Source organism: Dioszegia hungarica, assembly GCF_025882075.1.
Source record: "Dioszegia hungarica strain PDD-24b-2 chromosome Unknown MKK02contig_8, whole genome shotgun sequence".
NCBI classification, from domain to species: Eukaryota; Fungi; Basidiomycota; class Tremellomycetes; order Tremellales; family Bulleribasidiaceae; genus Dioszegia; species Dioszegia hungarica.
In genome coordinates, this window is record NW_026515770.1 from 824,900 (window position 1) to 845,061 (window position 20,162).

The window sequence follows — 20,162 nt, forward strand, 5'->3', positions numbered from 1 at the left end:
GGTAGTGCTGCTTGGAAGTCTAGCACGGCAGAAGTAGCGCGGCGCAAGTCGTGCGCTGGCGACTCTGAGCGTGATCGAAGCAAGATCAAAATTTGGCTTGGAAGATGCCGTAAAGACAGGTTCCGGGCCGACGACGAGGAATGCGGGGCAAAAGGAGGATGAGGCAGCGAAGGATGGGGCAGCGAAGTTAAGCTGGCAGGGGAAGGCAGAACGCCGAGACGAGCGTAGGTCGAGGACGTCCTTGAGTGCAACACAGGAGAGAAGACGAAGAAGCAGAAAGGTACATCCCGGAATATCGAAGATACGGAATGCCCTAACAAAGTGTCCACAAACTACCACAGTATGTAATGTCCGGTTAGATAAGCTGCTCTCGCCCTACTCTGCTGCTGCTGGATAGGTTTACGCGCCGAAGGGGTTCTTGAAGCCAGCGTTGGACTGGAAGGCGTCGAAGGGGGTGTTGATGACGGCGGGGCCGGCGACGGTGTTGGCGGCTGAGATGTCAGCTGGGCTCGTGTGACTGAAGGAGGGAAGACTTACTGGTGACGGAAGCGGCGTCGGCGGCGTTGGTGAGGATCACGTAGCTGAAGCCCTGGATCTCTGATGATAGTCAGCAAAGCTCAATCAAGGACAGAAACAGAAGACTTACCCTTGGGGATGGTGACCTTGCCGTCAGTGTAGGGAAGGAAGACAGAGCCAAGACCGTTGTAGAGGACGGCGTTGACGGGGCCCGGGACCGAGGACGAAGACTTGGCGTAAGTCAGAGCGACGGCGGAGCCACCGGTGGCGAGACCGACGGGGAGACCGGCGGCGAGGGCGAGGGGGCTGGAGGCGGTGACCGGGAGGGACGGGCCAGCGGGGCACGAGGTGATGAGCTGGGCGGCAAGGGTGTAGACCATGTCGAGGCCGAGGGGGGTGTCGTAGGGTCCACTGGAGAGTCAGCCTCGATCCCAAGCAGAAAGAGAAGGTACTCACGTCCAGTCAGCCTGGGTCAAGACCGGGCCGGAGAAGAAGCCCTGGTGGCGGGCCTCAACGGCGAGGATGGAGCCAGCGACGGTGGCGTAGAGGGGGTCCGAGATGTACTGGTTGGCGCCAATGTAGGCCGAGACACCGATGTTCTCGAGGAAGGACGCGAACGAGATGAAGGTGCGCGGGTCGGTGAGGGGGAAGGCGTACTGGCACGCGGGGACCGAGTTGTTACCGAGGGCGGCGGTGAGGAGCTTGACGTGGGACGACTCGTGCTGAGAGATCTCAAGGACACGGCCGCGGACCCAGTCGGGGAAGCCAGCCTTGGCAAAGTCGTCGTAGTTGAACTTGGCGAGACCCTGGGCGTAGTAGGCGGCCTCGAGGTGCTCGAGGGTGAGGGCGTACTGGAGGACCTGGAGGTCGGTGACGGCGGCAGCGCGCTTGAGGGGGTTGGAGACGACCGGGGAGGCGACGGCGACACCGGCAGCGAGGAGAGAGGCGACAGCAGCGAACTTCATTGTGTATAAAAGAGTGTGGGGTAGTTGGAAGTGTGGTAGTGTGGTAGTGGTGGACTGTGGAAGTGGTGGATGTGGAAGATGAAGAAGAGAATTGGAGCGAGGGGGCCCAGACTATATAGCCCGCCGTCGACGCTCGATCTCGCTCGGTCCATCGGTCCACAACAACCACAGACACTCCCCAGAGTGCCTTTGCCGATCGCTAATTGTCTCGAACAGTGTTTGTGAGTCCTGTCAGTCGGTATACGTCACATTGTAAACAAATCTAACGTCAGTGACAAACTTCCGAGATCGGTCCGGATAGCAGTCCGGATCCGCCAATTGAGTCACCGGATCTGATATTGCGCGATCCGCGGTTCGTGCCTGAACCTAAAACCGTGTGGAGGTGTTGACGCGTTGTTTATCGATAAGGCATCTGACGATGTGGCTGGTGCGGCCGCCGGCGAGCCGGGCTTGTCTGGAGCTTTTCCATTCCGTCAGTGCGTGATTATTCTGTGCGGTGTGTGATTGCGAAGCTTCCTTCGGGTTCCACGGCCTACTGGCCGACACAAGTCACGTGAGTCGAGGGGAAGCTGGAAGCACGTGATGAAGCTATGGGGAGCGTTTCTGCCGCATCACGCGTCGCAGTCTCGGTCCGTCGACTCTCGTCAGTACGCGTCAGTATTGATCACGGTTCATTGCACGGACAGCCCCTCCGGCCGCGGACGTCCGCTATGTAGAGTACAAACAAAGACCATGCTGCATCGACCGAAACGTCCGAAATCTCCCCGCATCCGCTCCGTCCCTATGCACCGCATCACCTCCTCCGCTTCCCAAGCCCCTTGAACTCCTTTCCGCCCGCACCCGCCTTACCCTCCCCTTGCACCTTGCCGTACCCCACCACGTCGCGCCCAAAGCTGACCCGCTTGGCCTTCTTCCGCTTCTCCTCGGCCACTGGACTGGGTCCCGGCTGGGCTTTCCGCTTGTTCTTCCTCGATACCGTCTCGACCGGTACCTCCTCGACTTCCTCCTCGGACTCCTCAGACTCGGCGTCGTCCTCGGCGAGGTCGGAGCCGGAGTCGGGTTCGGGGCCGTCTTCGAGCTCCAGCTCCTCACCCTCGATCTCCTCGTCCTCCTCATCGTCCTCATCGTCGAGCTCCTCGTCTCCCTCTTCCTCCTCGTCATCCTCGTCATCGTCGAGACCGAGCATCGCCGTGTAGTCATCGTCCATAACGATCTGTCAAGTCAGCCTGTAGTCTCGTATGCACTTATTGGCCGTCTCCCCTCTTGGAAGTTGCTCATGGTTGCCAGCACTCACTTGACGCTGATCCACTTCACCACCCAGGAACCGAATCAATCCCTTTCCGCCACTCGCGCGCATCTCCTTTCGTCCCCGGCATGTTGCCAGGACAGCCGACATGTCGACAGTAGGGGTGGAGGTGGTGCCGGTCGATTTGGGAGGGAGCGAGTAGTATGGGAAGTTGCCCTGTGCCCAGTCTCGGACAATGATGCGGGCGGCGCCGTCGAGATCCACTACACCGTGCTACAGAGTCAGTGAGATTCCATTGAAGCCAAGATCCGACTGACCTTCTTGATCCGGTTGTTCACCCTAGCTACTGCGGTCAAGCATGCCTCGACGTCGCCGGTGTTGAAGAAGGGGATGTTGTACGCGAGCATGAGGTCTTGGCCATTTGACCGAGAGATGATATACGAGGCTGGCGGTCAGCTCAGTCGATAGCTTGACGCATCAGACTCACCTAGCGGGAGGATATCCTTGACACGGTCCACTCTGCCCAAATTTCTCCGCAGCAAGTCCCCCGCCACGCGCTCTTCCAGCAAGTCCCACTTGTCCATCTGCGCCTCATCTGCCTCCTCCTCCTCCTCCTCGTCGGCATCCTCCTCTGGTTCTTCCTCCACAAACTCCCATCCTGGGGTATCCACAATCTTGACGCCCTTCCCCTCGCCCACATCCACCCTCACCTCTACCGGTACCTTGGTTGTCGGCTCGGGGTGCTTGGCTGTGGCGCCATTTCCGCCAGTGACGGGAGCGACTTCGTACTTCTTGGCCATGGCGGGGAGGAGGGCGTTCATGAGGGATGTCTTGCCGGAGTTGGGAAGACCCATGAGGGCGATGACGGGCTCGGATCCGTCCGATGAGGTGGAAGTGAGGGAGCGAAGAGCAGAGAGAAGCTCTGCGCGGCCGCGGACTGGGGTCTTGCCGGTAGGAGAGGCGGAGAAGAGGTAGGTGGGGAGGGAAAGGTGAGGAAGCCATTGCTCGAGAGCTTCGCGGGGTACAAGATCTGACCATGAGCGTTGCTCAACCCTGGCTAGGACAGGACTTACCGATCTTGGTGACGACCAGCAGGACCTTTCCTCCAGCATCCTTGACCAACGCCTCGACCCATCCACACCGCCCACCAGCAATGTCCCTCGCATCAACCACCTCGATCAGCACGTCCGCCTTATCCAGTACATCCTGAAGATTGGTCAACTCGGTGTCGACCAAAGCGGGGACGTCGGCGTCGATTTCGTCCGTAGAAGAGGATGCAGAAGCCTTGGCGATGGGAAGAGCGATGGACGAGGACAGGACCGAAGACTTGTGGAGAGACTGGATTCCGGGCGTCTCGTCTTCCGGCTCGTGCTGGTTCGGGTTGCGATTGGCTTCACGGCGAGCAAGCTTCGCTTCGTCGGCCTGGAGAGGTCAGCATGGGGCCTATAGCGTTATAAGATCGATGAAGACCTACGAGGCGCTTCTCCTCAGCAAGCTCAGCAAGAACCTTGTCCTTGTAAGGGTATGAGTTGGGGATTCCCGGGTCTGCCTTCTTCTCTGCAAGCATGTCAGCTCAGGCCTATTTCGCTAGACCTCGCAAGTACACATACTCGACTTCCAAGTGGGGTCCTTCTTGGCTCCCTTCTTGAGCTTGCGGTGGTGCTCTGCGACCTTGTGCTTGACCTTTGCCCGGTCCCGGGTGGTCGCCCTGTTGGATGTCTCTGCGAGGAGTCAACTCTATCCTGCCTCTCTTCCCCAGCGCGCTGAGCTTACTCTTTCTGATACGGGGCATGTCGATAGCTGTACTAGATGTATTAGGTATAGGTGAGTGTTGAATAGGCTATGGTGGTGGACCTCTTTGGCGCTCAAAATTCTACCTCACTCGTCGGCGATCTCCGCTTTGCCGTAAGCTCGCCTGAAATTTACTTCCGCGTGCCTTTGGCTCGGTTGTTTACATCGCGCACAGAGCTCTCTCGTGGCTGCTTTTTCTTCTCCTCCAAAGCACCCACACCTACCAGCTACAGCTCAGCCTTTCCCCAATCGGTATCATGTCCAACCCAGGCTGGCATACCGACGAGCTAGGCGAAGAATGGGTCGAATCGGGCTCCCCTCCTCCCGAATCTCCGTCAGAAAAACGTCGATCAACCTCAAAACCCCCTACTCTTTCAGCGTCCACAGCCAAGGGGTCCATAGCCAACAAGCGCGGCTCGCTACGGTCTCTCGGATATTCTGCGCCAAGAGGTCTACCGTCGCGGAACGCTACGAACGGTAGCCCGGAGAGGGTGGTCTCAGGCCATGGGAGCGGAACGCGATTGCAGCCATCAGGCGACTTTCTCGTCCCGCAAGGAACGGGAATACTGTCCCCGCCTTCTTCGCGGTCAAGCTCGGAGGGCGGACCAGACATCGCGGCGGAGAATGGGACGGTGGCGGTAGCAGGGACATGCGTGGTCAAGGACGGGGTGGAGGATAACCGTGGAGGAGCGCTGGCGAGACTAGGCGTCAAGTCAAAAGACATCTTCGGAAAGAACGCGCTAGAACGGATGTTCGAGCCGCCATCGCCGCCCACTGCATCTTCGGACCCACCCCCCGCATCTGCTCCCCTCGAGATCAAAACCCCCAGTCGCCCACCTCCCACCTCCACGCCCAGCTCGGGCGCTTCCTCGGTCGAAGAGGTCCGCCGCGCCTCCCACCCCTTTGCCCCGCGCAACCCCAGCCGCCTCAGCAAATCCATGACGCCATCCTCTCACTCTTCCTCTCTGGCGCCATCGGAAACCTCTCAGCTCCCGGCGGACGAGTCTGCCCTGGACGACACGTTGCCCGCTGCGGAGGAGGACGAGAACAGCATGTCCCTGCTGGGGCCGGACGGGGGTCCGCATGATGTCGAGCATTCAATGCAGCATCTCTCCATTGAAGGGGACGAGGTGGATGGCAGTCCTCTAGCGAGAGGTGCTACCCGCTTCCCCTTCACATTCAACGCACCTATCCGCTACTCATCCGGGCAGACCGGCTCGGGCACGGCAAGCGGTTCAGCTACCGTCCGGGGGGGCTCTATAAGGCAACTTCCGGCGGATGACGACTTTGAAGCACTCTTCAATCAGCCAGACAACGGCGACGGACCATCTCACTCGACCATCCATGACATTGCCCTTCCTCCCGACGCCCGCGGCAAGCGTGGTGCTCTCCCTCCTAAATCCCCCAAACTCCCACCAAACCCCAATCTTCGCCTCTTCCGGTCAACATACGACACGTGCACCCGGGAACACCTCTCCGCCATCGTCGACTCTATCGGGATCGAGGCGTCCCCGTCCCCTCCTCCTCCAGCTTCGGCGCAATATCGCGAATGGTCTCCCGCCGACTCTGCTTCTCCGGGTGGACATGAAGGGAGTGGTCGGAGTGGAGAAGGGGATGCGGATAGCTGGGGAACGGGGACTGGGACACACTCGTCCGAGGAGTCGACAGACTCGAGGAGTAGCAAGCGGCTGCGCCTGTCTCCGCCTAGTCCAAAGCGGCAGCCGAGGGATTGGGGCAATGTCGGACTGGAGATTATGGGCCGGATCAAGGGGAGGCAGGTGGAGGAAAGCACGACGAGCGCGAGTCCGTATCAGTCGGGAGGCAGCTTGGTAGATGAAGAGGGTGAGTCTACTGCTGTTTAAGGAAGGCGAAGCTGACGGGACAGACGGTCCAAGCATCGAGTACCCCGTCATACCGCCTACGCCTCCCCTCGACCGGCGCGCTCCTTCCCAACAGCCATCATCTCATCTCGCAGCATCCGCATTGCCTCGTCAGACCTCACACAAGCCCGGACCCAACGGTAATCACCGGTCCAACCCCTCTACCGCATCCTCTGGCTACCTCCGTACCGCCGAGGCTATGATGGCCAATCTTCGACAACGCGCAGTCTCGGACAGCGCCTCTGCTATCTCTGGCGGTGCACAAACTGCCGACTCGAGTGCCGGCGATGCGCGGAAACCGCTGAGCGAGACGGACGAGAATGTGGGGAGCAGCGAGACGGATGCGTGGAGGTCGGAGTGGGAGTATGGGGGCAAGTCGCATCGAGGTGGGAGTATGAGGGGAAGCAGAGGCAAGGGACGCGGTGCAAGTCCAAGGAGACTTCTGAGGCGCCTGAGTGCGGCGGAGGAGATGAAGCGAGCAGGAGAAGACAGCGCGGAGGAAGAGGAAGAAGAGCGTCCGCCCGCCCAGCTCCGCTATGGTTCGGTCCGGTCTCGACAGGCTGTCCCTCGTCCTGCTCTTGAAGCGCCATCCAGCCCACCCGGCCAAGGCGTCAATACGGACGACCTCAACCGCTACGTTTCGTCCACTACCGTACCCACTACCCACACATCTACCATCTCCACCTCATTCGTCAAGCATGCTGGACCAAAAGGCAAAGGTCCCATGCGCGTTATTCGGCCCGACGAGGTTAACGGGCTTGTCGGGCAGCAGGTCGGCAAGATGCGGTATGATGCGACTCTGATGCGCTGGGTGCGCGAGCGCGGTGGGAGTGGGCTGGAGCGGGTCAGTGAGGGGAGCGCGGAGGAGAGCAGAAGGGTGGGGAGCGAGGAGAGCGTGGATGTCTTTGCTGGGATGAGTGAGGAGGGGTCCAGGCGGGGCTCGGCTCAGCAGGACCCAGCGCCAGAGCATGCTGGTGCCGAGGAAGAGCAGTCCGACACGGATACCGACTCGAATGCTGGGGCGGAACTCGCAAACATGACTACGATTGACGCTGCCGCGCTACTCGATACGTCCGAATCAGAGGGCGAAGAGGAAGAGCCACGAGCTGCTGGGCTGGCGGTCCCGACTACAGCTCTCACCTCTTCCCCTCTATCCCTACCCACACCCCTCCCCGCGCCAACTCCCGCGCGGCCGGCAGTCTCGCACACCAACTCTGCTCCCGCCATCCTCACTCCCCGTCCGTCGTCGGCCAATCCTCTACCTATCCGCTCGGCCCTCCGGAACCCCAACAGCAACGGCCAGCTCAGCGACGGCACCCCTGGTCTCAAAAAGAAGGCCTCATGGCTCGAAGATCTCCCCCTTACTCCCTTCGCCGAGGGGTCCCGATCCATCACCCGCTCTGTTTCCTTCTCGGACGGCAAGAAGCATGGCAAGATTGAGGGGCTGGAGACGGGCGGTGTGCTACCCCGGGGTGGGCTGAAACGAGCGAGTACTGGTCCTGGAGTGATGAGTCTCTCTGAGCAGCTCCGGGGGCTAGGGGAGGAGGTGCGTGCGGCAAAGGACAAGGCTGGCAAGAAGGCGATGCCGGCTCTGGATGATGTCTCTGGACCGGTGGTGGACGAGGAGATGAGCGGGAAGGATGGGGGCGATGGGAATCTGTTTGATCGGAATGGGATGAGCTTGTTGGCTAGCGCGCGAACGAGGCGGATCCAGGAAGTATTGGGCGATATGGAAGAGCTCAGTAAGTTGAGTATTCCCCGAGAGTACTGGGTTGAAGCTGACTTTGCAGGTCTTGATAATATCACTCCCTCCAAGCCTAGTCGATGGCCTGAACCGGTCCGACCACCAGCGCTCGCGCCTACGCCCAACCCTCACGCGGCTAGATCAGCCTTTCAACCTGTCCCGTCTGGTGCAGCAGACGCATCCCGGGCGGACACGACACATGACCTCTCCACGCTCCCCGCGCGCTCATTCCGCCGATCCCGGTCCCACCGCGAGAACGCCGTCGCCACGGGTCAAGCCACATTCCTTACCGAGTGCTCCTTCGCGGTAGCGTCAGACCAGCTCGTCAAGGTCATCACAGACGTACAGCCGTTCGAGCCATATTGGGAGACGTTGAAGGAGGTGGATCTGAATGGGAAGGGATTGGAGGGGGTGGGTAGGCTCAAGGAGTTCTTGCCGGCTCTGGATGAGGTCAACCTGTAAGTTTACATCGATATAGGGAGGAGATGAGTCGCTGATGGGCAGGAACGACAATGCCATCTCATACCTCACGGGAATACCTTCCGGCGTCCGAGCGCTCCAGGTTGCAGGGAATCGATTGAGCTCTTTGACCTCGGTGGATCACCTGCGGAATCTCCAAGTGCTTGATCTGTCCCGGAATCAGCTGGATAGCGTGTCCCGTAAGTTATTGTCTCCTCCGCCTGATGCCGAGGCTGGCTGACGGTGCTCAGAACTTCGCTGTCTGAAACACCTGCGCGACCTCCGGGTGGATCATAATCGCATCACCGACCTATCGAGCATTATGAACATGGACAGCCTCGTCAAGCTCAGTGCGCGCGGGAACCGGATCGACAAGCTCGATCTTTCGGTATCGAGGTGGAAGAAGCTGGAGCATCTCGAGCTTCCAGAAAACGGGCTCGGCGAGGTGGTTGGTCTAGAAGAGCTTGAGGGTCTGGTCACGCTCAACCTGGGTAAGTCCAGCTAGCTAGCTGCCAAAGACGGACGCCTAGCTGACTCTCGCAGACGACAATGACCTTATCACTCTCTCCTCCGCCTCCCCGCTTGTCCGCCTCCGAACGCTCAAGGTGTGCCGGAACGACCTGGCTCTGCTCGATATGGAACACTTCCCCAAAGTCCGGACCCTGTACGCAGATGAGAATCGCCTGCTGGGGCTCAAGCGCTCCGATCGATCCAGGAGCCGGCTAGACTCGCTCAGCTTGCGGAGTCAGCGAGCGAGGGGTTTGAGGCTGGCCAAGGGGGAGATGGAAGGTCTTAAGCGGCTGTACATCTCCGGTAAGCTTCTTGATTCCCGTCGCGGATCCACCAAGCTGACAAACAGGCAACGACTTGTCGCCCGACTTCTTCTCTTCCGGGCAGCTCAATCAGCTCACGTACCTCGAGATGGCTGCGTGTCGCCTATCCGCTTGGCCGAAGAGTATCGCCGCTCAGATGTCCTCGCTTGAGGTGCTGAATGTCAACTACAACTTCCTCGAGGATCTGGCGGGACTGAAGGGTATGCGGAATCTGAGAAAGGTGTCGGTGGTAGGGAATAGGCTGGAAGGTGGAGATAGGGGGTTGAAGGGGTTGGAGTCGCTGGAAGAGGTCGATCTGAGGTGAGCACTTCTTTCACCCCTTCCTAAAGTGCGACCGCTGACAGACCAGGATGAACCCCAGTACCCTCGGCTACTACATCTCCCTCTTCATACCCGCGCACACCGCTCCCGCCTCCCGTCCCCACCTTGCTCGACCCAACAAGACCGCCATCCTCCTCGGCCGTACCGGACCCAATGCGACCCTCTCGGCCTCCACTCGCGGCTCCACCACGTCCATGTTCTTCCAGCAACAAGAGACAGGCGCGGACTGGGCCGAGATGGATACGGAATTCCGACGGAATCTGCCGGATATGTGGTATGGCAAGAGACTGGCCTATCGGGGCGGGATCATGCAGCGGTGCCCTAGATTGCGGGTGCTGGATGGTCTGGAGGTAGGGGAGGGGGAGAGGAAGAAGGCGGCTGAGCTGTTGCAGCGGGCGAGGAGAGCATGACGGGGAGACGGGTTATCTGAAAAGGGGGGTTGTGGTATCATTGTAGCAGGAACTTTTTGCGTATCTTGAGTATATAGTATATATACGCGTCTTGTGCTTCTGTATCATGCAAAGGCGCTTGTTCTGGCTTTACTGGACGGGGTGCGCTGTCGTACTTGCCTCATCTGTCTCGGCGATGTACTGAGTCCAGTCACACTCCAGTTTGCGGGTGGCAAATGTGGCACCCGCGCTTCATAGGGCGAATATTGTTGAGACTATAATGAACCCCTTGCCAGTGAGTCTGATGTAGGACTGTTGACTATGAATGTGAAGGTGGCAGAGCCTCATGAAGATCAGGAATTGAAGAGAACAATATATCGACGGCAGGTGCCAAATGATGGTGCTCGCAGGACTGTGTCAGAAAGCGCGGACAGTGTCACTGAGCGCCTGAGCGCCTGCTTTCATTTTGTATCACTACGGTAGCATAGTGTGTCGCGGAGCTCGTATTGGATAGACTCATAGCAACTGCGCAGAGCAAGAATGCCGACTCCGCCTCGAGACTACCCCACAAACCCTACCGGCCTCACTGATCAGCAGGCTCAAACACCTTCGTCCTCGAATTCCCGACACATAATCAAAGGTGGAGTCCGAGAGGCAGACTGATCGCCTGAGCACGCCCCGTACGACCGAAGAACTCCTTTCAGCTGCGAAGCCAGCAACAACGAGAACGATGTCTCTGCGTTTGCTTCTCGTTGGATACTCCACCATTTGCCACTCATCCAACTTCAAATCAATACCGTTCCTTCTCACTAGCCCACTCTGTCCTACGCCACGATCATGTCGGATGACTACCCCGGCAGGTACTTTGGCGAGCTTGCTGCGAGCTTCGCCCGGTCGACAACCAGACAAGCGTCCTCGACCGAGGTGCTCGAGCTCATCAAGCAATTCTCCGGACCGCGCGGAGGGCTACTCGAGGCTCACATGTACGCGCGGCTCGATCCTGACGAGACGTGTACCTCCGGCGAGCGCGGCAACGCGCCAGGCTGTCCCGAAGTGACGCGCTCGCAAGGCTATCCCTCGTATTTGGGTGTCTTTCCCAAGGATGCCTGTACCTGCGGCGGTGTCAAGGTGGGGGCGACGCTCACGGGCACTTGGACTACGCTGCTCGTCAAGCCGTCGCTTGGGCTGATGCACGCAAATGGGATCAAGCGTGGGACGCAAGCGACCTACAGCGTGACTTCCTGTCTTCGACCAGAGTGCCTCCGGAAGTCTATCGACGCTTGGGAAAAGACTGTTCGCAAGGAATCGAAGAGCTCATACCTGGAGAGAAAGCTTGTCAAAGGCGTTGGCAGGGTTGCAGCTCGAGTATACGATGACGAGTTCATCGGATCGGTGTACCTCCCCTTTACAAACAACAAAGACGAGAGTGGGATCACGGCGCATGCTGTCTTTCTGCGATGGCAGATCGACCCAGAAAGGCGTGGACGGCGCGACCCTCCTACTGATCAATACGACTACCGGCCCCCGCTCCTCCCATCCAATCAAGACATCAGATTTACTTCCATACAGCAGATCCAATCCCTCTACGACAGGGCTGCCTCCCTTGGTCTACTCCTGTCCAGTCTACATCCCAACGTCCGACGGAAGGGGGTGAGTGCCTTGTCGCTTTCGAATGCTAATTGTAGAATTCTGGTCCGCTAAGGCCCAAGAAGCTGATGCTCCTTCGCGCGGATCCGATTGAGAGTCAATTGCAGAGTCGACGAGCGCACTGGTTGGCGCAGCGAGCGCATCCAGCAAGCAGGCGGACGATGAGCAGCAAGATGACACCCAGCTGGTCGGCGATGGGGACAGCTTGGTTCACTTTGGTGAAGGCATATGAATCTGTAAAGATTGAGTCTCTTGGTCCTGTCGATTGTTTTGTCAGTACCGTTTGTGTATGAAATCATCTTGGCCTTTTGAACAGCCCGTTCCGACCAGCTCATGGCGCTGAGTGATATAATAGGGCTCAGCCTACGCTCGTAATGTACAAGTACGTTCAGTCGTTCCGAGTATGTGAGCAAGTCAGTACTCAGGGAATTCAAGTCTGTATCGCAAGATGGCGGGGGACGTGAACAAGATCATAAACATACTGCTTGAGCTGGTCGTGTACTCGTAGCAAGAGAAGGACAAGGTTGTAACAGGGGTTGGAGAACGAATAATGAGTGTGTACGTAATGACGTTAATGCTATGCTAAACGTAATTTCTAATCTCGAATGTCCATCAAACCACAAATACCAAACTCCGCTTAGAGAGCAACGGCAGCCGCACCAAAGACCATGGCGCCAGCAATGGCGACCATGGAGCCCATGCTGGGGAGACCAAGGATGACTGCGGACCCGGCAGCGCGGGACGACGAGGCGGCAGCAGCGCCGGAAGCGGCCGAGTTGGACGCACCGGAAGCCGATGCGCCGACACCCGAGGATGACGAGCCGGAGCGCGAGGCGGAGCCTGAGCCCGACGACGAGGTGGCCGAGGCGGAAGCCATGGAGGGACGCGACATCGAGGTCGAGGCGACGTTACCCACAGCAAGGGTTGAGCCGCCAGAGAGGGTCGAGGGAGCCGAGGCGACGAGCCAGTTGGCAGTGTTGACACCGTTGGAGATGGTGCTGTAGGTGAAGCAGTTGGAGGTTGCGGGGATCCACGCGGGGGCGGAGGGGGTAACGGTCTGGCCGACGGTGAAGTAGCCGACGGAGCCGCCCTGGGTGTACGAACCGGTGTATCGCTGACGGAAGGTGGAGGTGGAGCCGTTGGCGAGGGGGTAGAGACCTGGGGGAGCGGCAGCGGCACCGTCACACGAGGTGAAGGTGTTGTTCGACGAGTAGTAGTCGCTGAGGGTCAGCCGGGAAGTCAACAAGTAGTGGACAGACATACCCGATGGCCATGACGAACTGGCATCCCATGATGTCAAGCTCGTGCTCGCACTGCAGCTCGGCGGTGTTGGTGGCGTTCTCAGCGGTACAGATACGGAGACAGTACTGGTCGAACGAGATCTGAGGGTCAGCACTGGCTCAAGGTGAGCAGGGAAGCACTCACAAAGCTCATCCACTGCATGTACCAAACATCCCGGCCCTCGACGTTCGAGGTGGCGTTACCGCCGACGGGGTTACCAAGGTTCTCAGCTCCCCATGGGTCGAGCTCTCCTCCGGAGTCACCGTAGGGCTGTATATCAGCCAAGCCAAGCGTGGAAAGTGAACAAGCTTACGATGTTGGCCTTTGTGCCGTCCCAGAAGCCGGAGATCTGGACGTAGAGGGGGGTCTTGATGTACTGCGCAGTCAGCATAAAGTTTACGCACGGTCAACTCCTTTGAGGTGGCAAACTTACGTGGGCAGCCTGGATGGTACCGTCGGGGATGAGACGGGCGTTGTTCCTGGGCTTGGTGCAGTAGGCGACGACGATGGGCTCGACCTACGCAGTCAGCATATGCTTCGCCACAAGATCGACGCGTCGTCGATCAACTCACGTTTCCGATCAAGCTGTCCGGTCCGGGCTCAGGGGGACCCCAGAGGCAGAAGTCATCGACACCGTTAAGCGAGATCAACCTCGAGACGGATGTCTGGTTGACGTAGGAGCCAACGGGCATGAAGGCGGGGGCGGAAGGGTTGGTGCGGCCGTTGGGCTGGGTGGCGGTGACCTGAGCGTTGGCCGAGACGGCCATGACGGCGGCGGCGGCGAGAATAGACAGCATGGTAGGGGATGAGGAACTGTTTTTGCCGAGTTAGAGGTACAGGTGTAGTGGCGAGAGAGGAGGGAGAGGTCAGTAATAAGGTGAATATAAAGAAGAAAGGAGATGATGGACGATGGAGAAGAGGGTTGTAAAGGATGTTTGATGGGAGTGAGTTTGACAAGGGATGACTGCCAAGAGATCGCGTACAGGGTGAAACTCAAGCACACCAATCAGCGTACTCGCCCGGGCGGGCCACTGCAGGGCTTTGTTGACGTCAAGTGGGGAACCCTGTTACACAGCAAAGCGAGTGGCTCTCCTCTTCCTCCTTACTCGCACTCTCCTACTGCCCTGCCAAGCTACTTGACTCTGGCTAATATAGTAACGAGACGCGTCAGTTGGGTGGACCGCCAAGCCTTTCAAAGTCGCGCTTCGTTCCGGCGTCCAAGCGCGACAGCCGGCGATTCCCGCTTCACGGCAATCAAACACGTGGCGAAAGCGGTGTTTCGTGGTGTTTCAGGTTGTTTCGGATGCAAAGTGGCAGCGAGAGAGCCAGCTGGATGTGTAAGTGCATAGTCCAGGTGTTACGGGGGCTTGAGATCGCTGGTCAGCTTTCGCTTGCTATAATAGATGCTGCCATAACTATTGCCTGACAGGGCCGTGACTCTACCCTAACACCGCGGACCAGACTTACTGGATATCGCTCTTCTCCAGCGTGCGCGACCTCACGTCGAACAGAGAAGGGGAGGGCCGTCCAGAACTGTGGCGCCACTCGTCTGCGACCGAGTGAACAGTATAAGCGGATACCCAAGACGGATAGGACGACAGTAACAAGCGCACGAGTCAACACTCGTGTACAGAGCCCGGCCTCTCCGCTCCGGCTCGGGCACTATGCTCTGGAGTGTAGCACCGGCCATTGGACAGTCAAATCCGCTGTACAGGCCAAAGTCCATGTCATGAGATGCTGTGTTGAGCCATACCGAGCACCTCTCGCACATACCACACAGGGGGAGGGCGAATTATCGTGAGTACCGTGCGATTGGGCGAGGCATCTTGATGGTTGAACAGCGACGAGCCCCCCTGCGTCAGGCGAGCGATCGTCCTGAGCTCGGCAAGCCCCAGTCACCCGCTCATGTCCTTGTCGTGAAGTTGTAGGGACGCACCTAGCGTAACGAGAACCGTATCAAAACACCCGGTACGACCAGCCACAGCCCGCAGCAAGTCCTGGTAGTCTCGGCAAGGTGTAGAGCCCTCCGGCCTTATTTGAGGGCGCACTTCAACAGCTGAGCATACGTAGACCACTGCGCTGGTTGTAGAGCTTCATCGTGAGCGGCCTGAACGTATGGGACGTGGGAGGGAACGCGAGTAAAGTTGAAGTGACCAGCTACTGCCTGCGTTTCCGGTGTCGCTCTGCCCTACTTTCTGGACGACGCTCATTCAAGCTGTAGGAGGAGCCAACGATACCATGAAGCCTCAGCCTACAAGCTGCAATTTGCGTCCACCGCACTCTTACACCTGGGCCCTTACAAGCTCCCGCACCCTAGCTAGGCCCATACATATGTTTTCTGACGCACGGACCTGCTTGACACGAGATCTCTCGCGACGCGCGACGACGATGCTCCGTTCGTCCTTCCACCATACTTATACCCTCGGGACCTGCTAACAAGCCGACCCGCGCGAGTAGGCGGCCTCGACCAGTGGACGAGTGCCACCACATCGCGCGTCGCCATGTCATTCCTCACTCCGCTTCTGCTCTCGGTCGTCCCCTCTCCCCTCACACACCAGCTCATCCCCCATCTCTCGACCTACCTCCCGCAGATCTTCCCGCCCTCCCCGCCAGGCTCGCCAGGATACCAGCGGAACTTCAGACACGTCTTTACGCTCGTTATTGGCGCATACCTCGTGTGGAGCTTTGGGTGGGGCGCAGCTGGGTCGGGCGAGGCGGAAAGTGGGGAGGCGGGGGATTGGTATGCCCTCTTAGGGGTTGGAAGGGGTGCTGGGGAGGATGAGCTCAAGCGGGCATTCAGAACTCTGTTAGTCCCTCCTCTGCCGATAGGATCTCGGCTCACGGATAGGTCGCGGACGTATCATCCAGATCGTATCAGACAAGGAGCAGAAGGCTCGGGTGACCACTTCATCCGGATCAGACAAGCATACGAGGGCCTATCAGACCCGATAAAGCGGTGGGCATATGACCGGTAGGTCCTCTCTGTCTTCTATATATCCTCGTCAATATCCGCTTGGTGGGTTATGGCTGACTCGAAGAGGTTTGGAGCGGACATCCTGCAGTGGAAAGCCGTGACGACTCGCGAGTATATGCGATTCGGGATCAACCAGTCGAGCGGGTTCTACGTCATCTCAGGCGCGATCATGCTACTCCTGAGCTGTAAGCTCAATGGCATACGATCTATCTCGGACCGGAGCTGACTCCTCAGTGCTGGGTCGTGCCAAAGACGGCGCCTTCGTAAGCTTCACACTTTCCGTGCTTGCTTCACCACGGCACAAAGCTGATCCAGCAGTGGAGAAACCTAGTCTTCGTCCTCCTCCTAGCGACGGAGCTGCACCTCCTTCTCGCCCCTTCTTCATCCGCATCTACCAGCCCGACCCTCCTCAGCCGCTCCCTCAGCCTGACACTGGGTGACCGACCCCCATTCCTACAGATCCGTCTTCTACACCGGATCTTTGCGTCGCTATCAGTCGGGATCAATCAGCTAGCGGGTGTGTGGTCCGCCGATAGACAGGGGACACAGCCAGGACTGGAGGAGGTCCTGGTGGCTGTGCGAGGTCTGGAAGTGGAGGGTGAGCGACATCGGTTCAAAGCATACAAGCGGAAGCTGACGGTGCAGCTATCACTGGATTTCACGATATCGTCGGCCCGTTGCTTTCTCAGGGCGATCCGACGCACACTCAGACTCGAATCAAGCAGGGAATGGAAGAAGGTGAGCTACATTATACAGTGTTGCGGCTGGGTATATCAGCTCATAAACTTCAGTGCTCATTGACCGTGCGATCTCGACACATCCGCAAATCAGACCACTCTGGATTGACGCGCTTCGACGCGCAGAAGCCGATCGGAAGTCCACAAACAACTTCGCCGCCGCTCCTCCTTCTCTCGAAGCAGCTCCATATCCCTATCCTTCACCTCCGCCATCGCCTTCCCGCTCGGCTGGACGTAGGCCACAAATGGATTCCGCGAGAGAAAGGCGAGTGCTGGGTGTCGCTAGTGGCATCCCATTACCGCCCTCACCGCCGCCATCCCCGCTTCTCAAGCCTATGAGGTTGTAGATATGGATCTGATCAGCGCATTTGTTGAGCCTCATACCAAGGTCTGGCATCATGTAGCATCTATAACCTGTATTTCTACTCCTCCTGGGCTCCTCTTACCCCCGGTTTCTGAGCCGGAGAAACCACCCATTGCCCATGCGCTCTCCACTAGCTTCCGCACTGCCCAAACCCAAGTGACCCATAGGATCCCAGTCGAGAGGTATGCGCCTGCCTTGGTGGGTATCGCCCACCAGGCCGAGGGGACCGAGAAGATGTGATATTGCGCAGGAAGTGTGGTGTGTTGGGCCAATTCGAGTACGACGACGGTTAAGAAAATGACGTATACGGCCTCAGAATATCAGCTTGCTCCCTTGCTATCGCTTGATCCGACAAGCGGGCGAAGACGGCTGATTGTGCCCAACTTACATAGCCTGCTCTTCGCACCCAGCTGCTATCTCTCCATCGAGCAGGCGAATGCCCGATGAAGCGATTCCACCTGTGAGTACCAAGCAGCACAAGTGTCGTTGAGGCCGAAGCAAGCCCTGAAGCGTATCCAGGACGCATCCTTCATGGGTCAGCTCAGCCCGCGCTGGATCATGCCATTTGAGACTGACCTGAACATCGCCACGTTACTGATCAAGACCCCGACGTCCCACGACTCGTCTTCCCCTCGTAGTCCCATCATCAGCGTCAAAGGTGAAAGCGGGAACAGTGCATCGCCGGATTCGGCGGTCGAGGTTGCAGGGGAGGAAAGCAGGTAGATGGGCAAGGCGGATGTGGCGAGAATGAGCGGGAGGAGGTTGGTGAGAGGTGGCTCGCCTGCCGGAGCCGCGGAAGTCGGTATGCGCGTGGAGAAGGCTGTGTACAGGGCAATGATGATCGTAGGGAGCTGGCAGGCGGCGGTCAAGAGACAACGCACCTGCACATTCAGCTAGCGCTCGCGGGAAGATAGATTCTCTTCAGCTACTTACCCAATGAGAGCGAACATGCTCTGCAGACGTTGCCAGGTGAGCTGGCAGCCAAGGTAGGCCGGACTGGAGGAAGGCTCGGATTACGTCCCGTCCGAGTGGCCTCCCGGTCCATAAGAGAGCAGCGGATGAAGTGGCTGGACCAGCGATCATGCTAGAGGTGGCGAAAACGAGCAAAGCAGAAACAACATGGCGCATACTGGCGAGTCAGTCCCAGATCGGGCGCAGAATACGACGGAGCTCACCCTCTAGATCCTCCAAGCCAGACTCCCTTCCCAAGCAAAAACGAACCCACGCCAGGCAATAAAGTCCACCTTGCTGGCCCCGGAGAGTTTGCCGGGCCGAGAGCAAGTGCGACAGCCGTGACCCCCAAGATGTCTTGAGATCTCGTCAAGAAGATCAGAGCCCAGATGGCCAGACCAAGGAATAAGGGCGTCAACCTTCTCGTCAGCTGTCTCGCTAGCAGTACCTCATATCGGCAAGCTCACGGTGTCTGTGCGGCCGTGTAGATTAGAGCGGGCTGGAGGAGGAAAGTCAGAATTCCAGTCAACTGTACGAGTCAGCTCAATGGGTCGCGCATAGCAAAAGCATGGAGTCGACACACCTGGGTTCGCCAACTACGGCCTTTCCACCTTCCCTCTAGTTTGACCCACATGATGACGCCCGTCCACAAGATGGCCATCTCCAGAAGTAGTGCTGGCAAGTGCAGACTCAGAGCCTGATTTTGCGCCAAGTCGGCTCTGCTGTGCTGCATACTATCATGTGTTTTGGTGGGCGAGGATTGGTACCTATGCAATCAGCTGGTCATCCTTTGAGCTCATATCAGACGGCAGAAGTACTGACATCAATGCTGCGAGGCGATGTAACGGCGGTATCGACCCTTCGTACATGAGTATTGAGCATCTGCTTCGTTCCAGCACGTGGACCTACCGCTGAGTTCTGCTTGCCCGCCATGAGAACTAGGGCCATACTCCCGAAGACCTGCAAGATCAGCTGTTGCTCTCTCTCCGAGCTCTAACAACAGCACTCACCGATCACCAATACGACCGCTAGACGCAAGACCAGGACACCCCCCAGACCCCATCCCAGACCTTTCCACCGGTCCCCCTCCGCCCCTCCCCACATACTCCACTTGACCCAATTCCTCAACGTCGATCCATATCGCCTCTCCTCTTCCTCCTCCCTCTCCTTCTTGTGTGCGAGCTTGCTACTCCGCGCAACAGCCCTCCGGTCCTCTCCCTCCGGCCCTCTTGCGCTCCGTTCCGCCCGGCGCTTCTCGCGTCTCACTCGCCGCTCTTCGTCCGTCTCGCCAGTCCGGCTGCTCCGCCTTCGAGCGTCCGGCGCCGGGGCCAATGAGTCAGCGAAGGCTGGCTGGTACTCGCGCGAGCTACTTCCGGGACGAGAGGAGGATTGGCGGTGTGGAAAGAGCGAATGCGCTCCGGCCGACATGGGGCCATTTTGGGATAATGGTGGAGAGTGGAGTGAGAATTGCGGTGAGGCTGAGCCGGAGGGTGAGAGGGCGCGTCGACGGAGGTCAGCGCCTGAGCTCGGTGGGTAGCTCAAGGAGGGGCCAGACTGGCGATAGGACGACGACGTGACGTGTGTCGAGTACGAGGCGAGGGAGGAGGCGCCGTCAAAGTCGAACTCGGTCTCTGTGGGCGTCTCGCTCCTGGTAGGATCAGCAGAGTCTTCAGACCCAGTTGAGCGTTAGCAAGGCAGCAGAGATGCTGCGAGGGGACGAGTGAGGAATGCGGAGACTCACCCAGCTCTCATATGGCTTGACGCTCTCTTTCTCGCCCGGTGAACCTCATAGGGGACTCGAGACATCCCTTCTGGTCGATTCTGCTGTACTAGCCGTGTGCCGACCGCGCTGCGGTCTCCTTTTGTAGTGAGTGAAGTGGGTGACGGTCACTATGCAAGTGTAGTTCTCGGCTACGCGTTATATTTGGCCCGAGTTCCAGGCAATCCGTGCGCTCAAGCTGAAGTTTCTTGGGAGTCTTGAAGTAGGTGATGCGTGTTGCCACAAGCCCAAGAACCCTTACAGGACTCAGACCTCATCTACTTGCCCTCTCCGGGTTGAGCTGA

General features: G+C 58.6%; 8 protein-coding genes across 8 annotated transcripts; 4 read left to right on the top strand and 4 right to left on the bottom strand.

Moving 5' to 3' along the window:
• Positions 1-399: 399 nt before the first annotated feature.
• MKK02DRAFT_43991 (ferritin-like domain-containing protein) lies at positions 400-1,481 on the bottom strand (the record flags this gene model as incomplete). Its single annotated transcript, XM_053092714.1, has 4 exons — positions 400-491; positions 538-597; positions 647-927; positions 973-1,481. The coding sequence occupies 4 exons, from the start codon at positions 1,479-1,481 to the stop codon at positions 400-402; spliced, it is 942 nt and encodes a 313-aa protein (XP_052945081.1).
• Positions 1,482-2,274: 793 nt separating this feature from the next.
• MKK02DRAFT_32762 (uncharacterized protein) lies at positions 2,275-4,519 on the bottom strand (the record flags this gene model as incomplete). Its single annotated transcript, XM_053088567.1, has 8 exons — positions 2,275-2,694; positions 2,776-3,000; positions 3,045-3,172; positions 3,215-3,757; positions 3,801-4,149; positions 4,202-4,284; positions 4,338-4,448; positions 4,501-4,519. 8 exons carry the CDS (start codon positions 4,517-4,519, stop codon positions 2,275-2,277), a joined length of 1,878 nt encoding a protein of 625 aa, XP_052945082.1.
• A 256-nt stretch (positions 4,520-4,775) lies between these two features.
• On the top strand, positions 4,776-10,165 carry MKK02DRAFT_43993 (putative leucine repeat-containing protein; the record flags this gene model as incomplete). The annotated part of the gene is made up of 8 exons (XM_053092715.1): positions 4,776-6,360; positions 6,404-8,140; positions 8,189-8,600; positions 8,647-8,801; positions 8,853-9,092; positions 9,145-9,414; positions 9,461-9,734; positions 9,784-10,165. 8 exons carry the CDS (start codon positions 4,776-4,778, stop codon positions 10,163-10,165), a joined length of 5,055 nt encoding a protein of 1,684 aa, XP_052945083.1.
• Positions 10,166-10,981: 816 nt separating this feature from the next.
• On the top strand, positions 10,982-12,200 carry MKK02DRAFT_32764 (uncharacterized protein; the record flags this gene model as incomplete). Its single annotated transcript, XM_053088568.1, has 3 exons — positions 10,982-11,794; positions 11,830-12,063; positions 12,147-12,200. The coding sequence occupies 3 exons, from the start codon at positions 10,982-10,984 to the stop codon at positions 12,198-12,200; spliced, it is 1,101 nt and encodes a 366-aa protein (XP_052945084.1).
• Positions 12,201-12,428: 228 nt separating this feature from the next.
• On the bottom strand, positions 12,429-13,869 carry MKK02DRAFT_32765 (uncharacterized protein; the record flags this gene model as incomplete). The annotated part of the gene is made up of 6 exons (XM_053088569.1): positions 12,429-13,011; positions 13,055-13,173; positions 13,217-13,342; positions 13,386-13,448; positions 13,506-13,589; positions 13,645-13,869. The coding sequence occupies 6 exons, from the start codon at positions 13,867-13,869 to the stop codon at positions 12,429-12,431; spliced, it is 1,200 nt and encodes a 399-aa protein (XP_052945085.1).
• A 134-nt stretch (positions 13,870-14,003) lies between these two features.
• MKK02DRAFT_32766 (uncharacterized protein) lies at positions 14,004-14,873 on the top strand (the record flags this gene model as incomplete). Its single annotated transcript, XM_053088570.1, has 3 exons — positions 14,004-14,016; positions 14,045-14,409; positions 14,502-14,873. The coding sequence occupies 3 exons, from the start codon at positions 14,004-14,006 to the stop codon at positions 14,871-14,873; spliced, it is 750 nt and encodes a 249-aa protein (XP_052945086.1).
• A 700-nt stretch (positions 14,874-15,573) lies between these two features.
• MKK02DRAFT_43996 (uncharacterized protein) lies at positions 15,574-17,130 on the top strand (the record flags this gene model as incomplete). The annotated part of the gene is made up of 6 exons (XM_053092716.1): positions 15,574-16,043; positions 16,113-16,231; positions 16,281-16,309; positions 16,365-16,644; positions 16,692-16,784; positions 16,838-17,130. The coding sequence occupies 6 exons, from the start codon at positions 15,574-15,576 to the stop codon at positions 17,128-17,130; spliced, it is 1,284 nt and encodes a 427-aa protein (XP_052945087.1).
• A 49-nt stretch (positions 17,131-17,179) lies between these two features.
• Positions 17,180-19,904, bottom strand: MKK02DRAFT_32768 (uncharacterized protein; the record flags this gene model as incomplete). Its single annotated transcript, XM_053088571.1, has 11 exons — positions 17,180-17,458; positions 17,536-17,674; positions 17,724-18,028; positions 18,081-18,276; positions 18,323-18,517; positions 18,566-18,627; positions 18,682-18,865; positions 18,921-18,980; positions 19,004-19,058; positions 19,109-19,746; positions 19,840-19,904. The coding sequence occupies 11 exons, from the start codon at positions 19,902-19,904 to the stop codon at positions 17,180-17,182; spliced, it is 2,178 nt and encodes a 725-aa protein (XP_052945088.1).
• Positions 19,905-20,162: the final 258 nt, after the last annotated feature.